This window comes from Lates calcarifer, linkage group LG2 (genome assembly GCF_001640805.2).
Source record: "Lates calcarifer isolate ASB-BC8 linkage group LG2, TLL_Latcal_v3, whole genome shotgun sequence".
In the NCBI taxonomy this organism is placed as follows: Eukaryota; Metazoa; Chordata; class Actinopteri; family Centropomidae; genus Lates; species Lates calcarifer.
The window spans coordinates 28,258,800-28,269,700 of NC_066834.1; the positions used below are offsets into that span (position 1 = coordinate 28,258,800).

The 10,901-nt window shown below is 41.1% G+C and overlaps 1 protein-coding gene across 1 annotated transcript; it reads left to right on the plus strand.

Annotated features, from left to right (window-relative positions):
• Positions 1-78: 78 nt before the first annotated feature.
• LOC108877796 (protein phosphatase 1 regulatory subunit 3E) lies at positions 79-5,096 on the plus strand. Its single transcript, XM_018667982.2, has one exon. It carries the CDS (start codon positions 553-555, stop codon positions 1,477-1,479), a length of 927 nt encoding a protein of 308 aa, XP_018523498.1. The 5' UTR covers positions 79-552; the 3' UTR covers positions 1,480-5,096.
• The last annotated feature ends 5,805 nt before the right edge of the window (positions 5,097-10,901 follow it).

Sequence of the window (10,901 nt, forward strand, 5' to 3'; positions counted from 1 at the left end):
ATGTGATGAGTCTTATTACATCACATAATGCCCCAAATCCAATTCGAAATTGTTTTAATATTTTTATTTCCTGTGCGCTTTCGAAATCATTATGGTGCCGCAGAGTGAAAAGGGGGAAGTTAACCGGTTACTTGTGAAGCAGGAAACCATTTTGGGTAGTTGAAACGTTCAGTTGAACACGTAGAGCGGCAGTAGACGTCAAACCCTGTCCCATGCAGGTTCAAGTCAGCTGTGAGAGGGCAGTGCATGAAAACGAAAGCGATGGTTGCTGCGAGGAGAGAGGGATTCTCATTGTATTCTTTTTGGAAATGAGCAGACAGTGAGGTATGCACTTCACACGCGCTGAAATTTAAAGTGCCCGAACTTGGACTTTTCTGGCGCTTTACAACAGCTTGGTTTATTGGTCCAGAGGTGGAGGGTGTCAGCTTCTGACGCAGCCGGACCACCTATCCGCGAGGGGGACACTGACACCTGACGGCTCCATCTCTTGGCTCGCCGGTCTTTTCCCATCACGACCGCTCCGGTTCTGCAGTGCAGACACTGCTGCATTCTATGGAAGCGGAGTCTGTGCATCCTGTCGTGGTCATGCTTCCCCCAAAGAACTGCCTTCCGAGGAACTACAGCTGCATAGCTGGACTGTTCGGAAGCCTGGCAGCGGCAAACCCGCGGCTTGAAGATGGGGAAGATTTTGACATGATGAACGGAACCACTTGTGAGCCCATCGAGAGCCCCGTGGTGGACGAGAGACCGCGGGGCAGAGAAGTCTCCTTGAGGCCTCCACAGAGTCCAAACCTGCGCCGGAGATGCAAGTCGCTGCCTACACCCACAGAGAGAGCGAAGTTAGAGATCTCCCGCAGCAGAAGTCCAACCAGTCAAAAGAAAGTCCGGTTTGCCGACTCCCTCGGCCTTGAGCTCATTTCAGTGAAGCATTTCGATGATACAGATGTGCCTGAGGTGCCGGAGCGCATTCTGGCTAAATTACCCAAAGGACCCCTCCACCTTAATCATTTGGACACAAAATTCCCCCGGCCTCCTGCGCAGTCTTTGTTCATGGAGTTGCAGTTCACTAACCCGGGCACACTCCCCGGCTTTGAGCAGAAAGTGAGGGAGGTGAAAGTCTTGTTGGAGACCGTTGAGGCAGACGAGTTCAGCCTCTCCGGGTTTGTGCGCGTGTTGAATTTGGCTTTCGAAAAGAGCGTCTCTTTGCGGTATTCTCTAAACAACTGGATAACATTTATGGACAGTTTGGCGTCCTATGTTCCCGACTCGAGCGACGGTGTCACCGATAAGTTCTGTTTCAAGATCGTCATGCCCACCTACCTCGACAACGGAGGCACACTGCAGTTTGCAATTAAATACTGTGTCGGCGGCCAAGAATTCTGGGACAATAATAATGGGAACAACTACAAAGTGCGCCGTCACAGGTTCAAGATGTCTCCACCGCGGGAATGGGAGAATGGATGGATTCACTTTATCTGAGCTCTGTCGTCTGCCGTGGCACACTGCGTGCGTACTCAGCGCGTAATTGATCCCCGGGTACCTTAATTATGACTGTAGCCTGTTAAAAAAATATTTTTTTCCTGCCATTGTCAGCTACATATATTTTGTGACACAGAAAATAATATTTGCCCCTCTGAGTGTTCAGGACTACTGTATAAGCCTTTCGGTAGGTGCCCGGTGTGGGATGCTGTGGGATAATTTGCCTTGATGTCAGGGCTCTGTACAGCTGGGTGCCCTTTGGGAGGGCATGCTCACGTTATGTAATGTAGAAACACGTGCCACGGAAAACGTGCCGAGCAATGCCGACTTCGGGCATCACTGTTCATTTCAGGAGATGGCTGTAAATTTATAATGATGGCATGGCGTGGCTAAAATTCTCATTTTATTTTGCATGTGTGCAAAAAAAAAAAAAAAAAAAAAAAAAAAAAAAAAAAAAATGCAGAGAGCATTACATTTTAGCTGATGTGGACGCCAAGCGAACCTGACAGCGTACTCCTCTGGTGGTCTGCTGCAGGCTGGGGGAAAGGTTGCTACATAATGTTTTACTGAGTTGATAGAGAAACATATTTTATTCAAACAAATTTAATGTATAATTTCCCACTGTCATGCCATTGAAAATGCCTTATTTTAAGCCATGCTGTGGGAAGTTGTGCATTGAATGTTGTACAGTAATTTCTTCTTTAGGCTTGAAAAGACTAAAAGCATTAGATAGTCTTTGTCATTAAACTTACATTTTAAATAAGGCCTATAGGCACAGGGAGATAGCTAGTGTCCATATACCTGTAGGCTTCCAATCCAGGGATGCCATCCTTAGCCACAAACCTGCCTTTTATCCATATATTTGCACCTATCCATATTTTTTGGTACATTAATGTAAAAATGATTAAATATTTTTCCAAATTAAAAATCAACAAGGCCTAACCCAAGTCCAAAGACAATGAACTCCAAAATGTTTTCTCTTGGAAAAACAATTCCCCAAATTCTAACTGCATCATGCATATTTCATCAGATCATACAGGCTATGATTTTTATACAAACTGGGCTTCAACATTCCCGTCCTGTACTGTGACAGGAAGGTTTTTTTTTTTTGTTTTTTTTTCCTGAATGAACCCCTTGAACGTGGTTGTTGTTCTACCGAGGTATATAAATTTAGTAGCTGTTTGCAAGGTTAAATTTACCTCAGATCACTTGTGAACATTTTCTCTTCTTCTTCAGGTTGAGCGTTATAAAACAGATGTTATTTTCACAGTAATGATTTTCTACCAGATAGGTTCAAACAGAAGAGTATTATTGTACATTTGCAGATTTGAAACATAATTCTTATTCATTTCTAATTATCCTGATTGCACTGTGTAACTCACTTTTTCATAGAGCAGTGTTGTCTGTAGACAAAGTAGCAATTATACGAATGACTGTGTTTAACCAGCTTCTGCTGCTGTAAAGGTACATAATAGACATCACTGTGTTCCTCTCACTCCTCTCACACATGGGCAAAATGGTTTGAACCACCTTACTGGCTGACATTTCCATCCTAAGGTTGCAAGTTGTTGTCTTACTGCATTCCCATACCACATGTCTTTATTGATGTGACACAGTAGTCTTCCAGTCCTGCTCCTGAACATGTAAGCAGTCTTCGTGGCAAACAGGCTTGCTTGTTGTAGGCAAATTAGTTTTTACTTAAGTGCAGATATTCATACTGCTTTTTTTTTTAGTTGTATCATAATACCAATGTTTGTGAGTGTGGATTGGGACTCCAGTTCAGTAAATAGAGGAACTACTGGCAGGGTGCTTTTAATTCCTATGCTCTGACTGTAATCTGAACATCACTTTGGCCTTTGTTTACATCATCATGTCCTCCGAGGGAGGCGCTCCAATTAACGAGGCCATCAGGTTGGGATGTGGATAAAAGACTATTCCTGTAACCACTTAGTTTTTGGAGCAATTCCACAGTAATGTTTGTCTCAAATCCTGACATGGTTTGTGTTATTGCAGTGCTATACATAATGTATAGTTAAGCATAGTTTTGCTGAAGTGAGAGATGGCCTGCAGTGTTTTGATATTTGCTACCACTCAGATTAGCTGTATCATGTACAGAGCTATCTCATCTGTTTATTTGAATACGCTGTGGATATAAAAGAGCTGGCCATAGCAGAGCTTTCTGTGTGTGGTGTTGTTAAACCAGTGGGTATTTACATATTGTATGCTTTGGTCTATGTAAACTTTGTTCAAGAATCCATGCAGTGCAATACCAGAAGCCATTCATTGTCCAGGGCAGAGACCACTGATACGGCTACAGAGAGATGCATCAATACCAATTCATCAGAGGGTGTGATTTTTAGATTCTAACATTTGGCTGACATCTGATTATAGTGTTGGGATTGACCGACATAAATGACTGTCTGAATAGGTTATTTTCCATAACATGTAACTCTTTGGTTTAATTTTCCAAAGAGTGTGAAAACTGTAAGATACCTCCCACACTGCTGTTGTTATTGGTGCATCCCTATAGAAGGGCTTCTGGTTTGATAAGAGTTTCACTTCAATGTATACATAACAGTTTGCATCAGAACTCACAGTTATATAGATATGTATGTAAATGTGTTAATGTTTCATATTGAATGTCTTCCTACTACTGTTCTATGTTGTGTCTATTTTGAAGCATTTTAAAGGTGGGCTTGAGAGACGTGAATGGTAAAAGTTTGTTATGTGATGATCCTGTGGAGTTGGAGGATAAAATATCAACATAAACTTAATGAATTCCTAAAAGCACACTTACTAATCTTAGCTTTGTTCAGGACTATTTAAAATGAGGTCGATGATGAAATTGGAAGTACCACAAACTGTGATATTTTGTGTATTTATATAATAGAGAATACAGAATTTTCCCTGAAATATGTAAGAAAATATGAGCAGAGTATATGTATGAAATCAAATCCTGAAAACTGCCTTACTAAACTATCAGTTTAATTACAGACGTGAAAGAGGTGGAGGATAGCAGGTGCCTGTTTGTTATGAAGTAATGTGATTGCAAAACATGTGGACAATGAAGAAGAATATATCTGGGTAAGAGGGGTAACATGAAATGCACTTTGGTGTTTGATAACTTTTGGCATGAGCGACTTATGATTGTAGCTGATATCGAGCAGACTCAGTTAAAGCAGGTCTAATTCACTTTAAGTGAGAACAAGGAAAGGGACATTGTATGTATATGAAAGCTTCTCCTGTGAATAGCCACTAACCAAGATGTTTTCCATTCTTCTTTTCCCCCTTTCTCTCACTGTGGAAAGACTAAAACACCTCTGTCTAATTTATAACCATTGTATGGCACTGAAGTTTTTGTCTTGGTTTGTTCTCTACTAAGTGAGTTTATTGTTTTCTGTAAATCCTATGCAGCCCTTTTTGTGTTGTAATATCTGCAGCCACCTGACTGTTTTAAGGTGTATTATGACTTGTCTATTTTTTCTTATTTTGCAGTGAATATTAATCATGTTTGCACGTACAGCTGAAACATACCTTTATTTTTATGTTTTATTTTTGATGTAACCTATATTTTGTTAAAACAATGGTTAATAAAGGCATTTGTGATGATAACCAAACATCCTGGTAGTATTTGAAGCTTACAGTCACCCAATGCAGTCTTTATACTGTAGCCTTTATTCAGTTTCTCCCTGCTCATGATGTGAACATTGAATACTGTTGCATAATAGTATAATCGCAGCTATTTTCCCAAAATCCCATCTGTTGGACAAACCTCCACAGTTTACTGTCATTATAAAATAAAATAAGACTTTTCTGTGATGTATGTGCGGTGTGTAACTACAGAGAATATGCGTGTGTGTGCTCCCGAGGTGTTGGACTATTAGGTCAGCGGAGCATTTCATTTGAAGAGGGCTGCTGCTGGTCCCCATTCATAAAGCGACACACTGCAGTGGTCTGTTCCCATCGCCATTGTAGACATGGCTGCGGACATGTCCTTGAATCGATTACAGCCTGACACCCCACCCTCCCACTCCCCCGTGTTTATGGAAGGGAGGGGTTGGAGCTTGAAGCAGGAAAAGATGAAGCAAAAGCTGGGCAGAGGTGCAATGAACAGACACTAAAGGAGCATGTAAAAAGATAATGATATGATTGTATGTGTGATCTTTTTTGCTTTTGGTTACACCTCCTTTGAGACCAAGGGATCTGTACCTAGATCTCTGAAGAATAAAACATCCTCATGCCCCCAAACATGCCTCACATCACACATCACATCGCATCACAGAGAGTCCTATGTTTATATGTCATGCATACAGTGTAAGTGCAAACTGTACTCTTAAGATTCTTAACCTCTAGGTGGCATAGACATTTCCTTGGCTGACTATGTTGATTCTCTCTGGATAGCACTGTCATAGTAATTCTTATGTAATAAAGCAGCATAAAGCCACAGTGTCTAGAGTTCATCAACAAAGCCTCACCCTCTTTCATTAAAGGAATTAAATGGCTGATAATGGAACTGTAGTTTAATGCATTCTTGACTGATGGATAGTAAGATGTGATACTGGAGGTTTTTTTATTTGAATGGTAATACAACACAATTTTATGCTAATACAAACATTAAGTGTGCTTAAATTAAAGCTTTGTGTGTGTGTGTGTGTGTGTGTGTGTGTGTGTGTGTGTGTGTGTGTATGGCAGGTATCTACCATACATGTGTACTTGTGTTGGTGGTGTATTGGAGGGCTTTGGTGTCAGATTTGGAACATGATCCAGCTTAATCTTCATGTAAAGCCTGAGGCAGTGACGACTGAGCTGTATTGGTCTGCAGTCAGTGGAAGTGAGCTAAAGTTTGCTTACTTCTGGCTGCGCTGAGGGCATCCTGACAGTTTGGAGCTGCTCCACATGCTGGTTTGATGCTTTCAGCAGTCAGTCGCTGTGAATCCATATGGCCAGTCAATAAAAACTGCTGTGAGATTCCAATTTAATTCTATGATTAGAGCTACTCAGGAGCTTGTTTCAAGTGGAAAATCACATAATTCCCCAGGATACAGATAATGGGAGATTAAAATATCCAATGTCAGTAAGTGGTGAAGCAGAAAATTAAGACATGCACAGTTTGATTTAACTGCAGAGTGGCACATTTGTCTTGTCTGGATTTTATTTGACTGGTTGTTAGATACATTAGATATATCAACGTCAACCAAACCTTTTACAGCAAAATTCACTTTTAGCATGAGGCACCATATGTATCAGCAAAGTGCATGTGTTGTACTGTATGCTTGTCTGTGTAATTACCAAGCGATAGTAATCAGGCAACAGTCATGCTGTGTAACAACAGCTGCTTACGTAACTGCTGTGCTCATGTGGTGATGATGCTCTGATGCTCTCCCTCGGGCGTCTGGCATTATTAGACTGCAGCCACAGAGCTGCAGCCATTTTCATCCCACCTGCGCAGATTCTCCCACCTCATCCAAAAGCGTGTCCTTCAGGTCCAATAATGTGGCCAAGTCAATGCACACAAATAGGTTTCATGATTTCAGTTTAAATAATGCATGTGAGGCATTCAGAGAAATGCTGTGCCATGAGATTAATCCTGCCTCAGCAGCAGTCGGGGCAGCAGTGTAGGGAGACAGCCATAACCTTGTCTCCGTGAGCACTGGACCTGAATAAATAATTAGCTAAATGATCTTTTACAACTTTGGAAAATTCATTCTGTTGCTTTGAAGTGTCTGCCCACACAGCTAACCAGGATGGTGCCCGTATTCCTTTTGACCACAGCTGTTTCTTTTGCATTCCTTCTTTTCACCCATCACATTGCTTTCCCCAAAACCTCCTGTTAGAACTGAAGCGCTCTCGCCTGCCCCCATAATAAAATCTTACACATATAGTACACTTACATTCACTCACTCACTCACAAAGGAGTACAAATTCCATGTGGCAGGAGTCAGACCTAATGTTTGTCAAACAGTCTGCTTGCCCACTTTTCTCATCCTGTTTCCCTCCTCTCCTCACATTTCTTCACTCCTTCTTGCACCAACTTCACCTTTCTAAGTCCCTAGGTCTAAACCTGTCTTTGTTGTCAGCACTCATTTTTATAACAGCTTTGCTTTGGTCTTTCGCTCATTCCTTTGAATGTGTAAGTCGAATTCAATTACTAGACTTTTGTAGCCTCAAAGTGAATGTATCTCCTTTTCTTGTGCTATAATTTTTTTTCTTGTGCTGCAATTTTTTTTTTTTAAAATGAAAGCCCATAGTAAACCTGTGCAAGGTCCTAAAATCACATGTGCCTATGTCATGTGAATTTGTTGCATGACATATCTGCAAACCCCACTTGCATATGAATTCATCACATTCCAAATTCAGCATATATCATTAAGTCACAGTTTTTATAGTTTTATAACAGTTCAAAAAGACATGTACATCAGGAAACACTAATGGAGGTTGCAGCCCAAGATACAGTAGACTGAGTTATGGCTTTAGATTTTAGCTTGTTTATGTGAAGCCAACTGAAAGCCATGCTTGTCTGAACAGGTAGCTCCACTGCATCACTACTTTGTCATAAAGACTAAACAAATATGAACAACCAGAATATGTACACACACAAAGAGAATCATGCTACAGTGGGACGATCTGAATGCATTAGAAGTTTTTCTGTGTTCCACCACTCTCTTCAGTGTACTGCCTTCAGTGGAAATTTCCACTATCTTAAAAAGTTTTTGTTTATGAGAAAAAAAGATAACTTGTTTCCCCACGCACTATATTTAGATATGGTACAGGAACAAGGTTAGACGGGTTTCATAGGAAATACTTTCCAAACAAAACAATGGCCTTGTGCCATAACCACATACCACGCTTAAGACAGATAGTCTCATATGTGATTTATAGCACAGGAGCCTCCAGAGAAACAAAGAACAGACCTGTGTGTAGTTACCGCTGTATTTTGGTAACAGTGCACACTGATGATTTGCCATGCAAGTTTACAGACCAGACTGTAGTTTCTAGTGTTTCAGCCATGATCACGCCACACAGCCATTCTTTAATGCACTGATAACTGAATTACAGTAAAGCATTGATTAGTGAATGGGTGTGTGGAATAACCATGGCTGAATCATTGTTGATACAAGAAGGCAGAACACAATGTATGATTGTACTGGATTTTGCATTGCAAAATAGGAATTCAAAATTCTTGTCAGTCATTGTCACAGGAAAAAATAACTATGGCTGATGATATTTTTCTGTGTTTATGTCTCTGTTGCTACCATCTCTCCATCCACCATTATCGGATGATAATTAGCTAAATGAATAACACTGTAGTTGTATGGTTTGGTTTCATGTGCTATATATATATATCATTTAATGCACCTTAGCATTAGATATTCAAATTTACTGTGCATTTTAATTTTCTATCACCAAATGCTTGCACAGGTCTGGTTGCAGATGTTTAGGAGCAGCCATGCTATTACATTGGGCAGTCTATTCTGTAATAGAAGTTATTTCATATGCAGCACATGGAGTACATCTGACACTGAAAAACTGAAACTGATTTTAAAATATCCTTAAAAGCAGTATTCTCTTTCATTGTGTGTGAGATGTGAATGCAAAGAGCTGTATAGATGGTCCCCTCCACCATCAATGTGACTGTTTAGTATGCTGCTGATCTTCTTCTAGGCCTCACATGTGTACCAGCCCTTATGTAATAAAACACCAAAGTTCTGTTTCATATGAGAACAGCAGGAATTATTGCACCGGGTGATATTACTCTGAATAAAACAAAAGGTACTACATTACGTTTTCCTCCTCATTCTAAATTTTTCATCCCTTTCTTTCTCTCTCATTCTGCACTTTTCATTTTCTATTATTGCTGCACTCTTTTTTTTATATACACTTCAGTTTCTTATGTGCTTCCTGTGCTTCTCGTCTTGCTCTCCAACAAGTTTCTTTGTTCGTTCTTTTCTTTCTTCTTCCTCTCCTTCTCCCTCTCTCCTAATTTTTTTCACTGTCCTTGTGCACTGTATCTGGTATTCCAGTAACGCAGTGAACATTCAGACCACTGCAGAGACAGTAAATTTCTTGCACTGGCACCAAGAAAGAACTCTGGGCCAGAGGCATACTCATAAATAATCTACTGATCCAGACTGTTTCCACTGTTTCTCTCTCATCAGCTATGCATCATGTCAGTCTGACCTGAGATGGATAAACAGAGAAACACTCACAAACAGGTGGAAAGACCAACTTGGTGGGCTCTTATATTAAAGCACACACCAAAGTGATTTCACACACACACACACGCACGCACACACACACACACACACTGAAGGGAAATGTGGTGAGAGGAGATAATCAGTGGAACATTAAGCATCAGCGGTTCCCAGCTGACAGGTCTATCATTGCCACTCTAAAAATGGCCCGTCACGCCAAGATAGGTAATTTATTGACGACAGTGGAGGGATTATCTCTTCAGCCAGTACTGGTGACAAATACAGCTTTGTCAGTGGTCAGTGAAACTGTGTGACATTGTGTCACAGTGTCCTTCAGCGGGGTACATATATGTTAAGTGTATACCTGAAGACCAATTGGATGTCAAGCATTTATTACAAAAGTGGACAAAAGTATATGGAAAGTGGAATTTGGAATTTGTTCCCATTGAGCCACAGGACCTTTAATGATGTTGGGTTCTGATGTTATGTAGCGATAAGGCCTGGGCTCACGGTCCAATTTCTATACTGTAACAATAAGATGTCCTGTGGAGCTAAGGCAGTATATTGTGCTTACTTGATTGGATAAAGTGAACCAGGAAAGAGATTCTGATTTCAGGATAATAGAAGGAATCAGGAAAGTAAATGAAGAGACACAAGCCAAGAGATGTGGCTTTAGACTGTGTCCTGAATGAAGGAATAGAGGAGAGTGAGTGAAATAGCTTTGAGTGAACCTTTGCCAAGCTTTATAGGATATTAATGTGTCCAAGTTGGTTGAACTATGTGCTGGTTTGTTGGGCATGACATTTTTCAGGGAGTGGTAGTTGCATCTGGTGCATGCTGGGTTAGACTTTAGTCACCTGAAACTTTGAGGTTATAGCCGTTCAATTAGATTAGCTATCTGGTTCACATGCCATAAAAAATCTTTGTAAGTAAATAACAGTGTGCCAGAGAGAGTAGATAATACACTCAGCAGCAAATGGAGAAGGTCACCCTTAACAATACTCAACAGTGCTAAGAAAGGGTGGATCAGCCTAGTGTGCCTCTCTACTGTGCCTGTAATAGGACCCGAAGATGCCAGCCTGTCTCCAGATGTGTGTCCTTGCTCAGTGGAGTGACCCTAAGCACCCCCATTGCTCCCTCCTCACCACTGTCAACCCTACAGGGGCACCATGGACACTTTGTCATGGGGAGTGATGTCATTGACTCCCACCCCCACTGTCATCTCCAAAT

Coding starts and splice junctions, on each gene's coding strand:
- LOC108877796 (XM_018667982.2), top strand. CDS start 553: ATGGAAGCGGAGTCTGTGCATCCTGTCGTGGTCATGCTTCCCCCAAAG.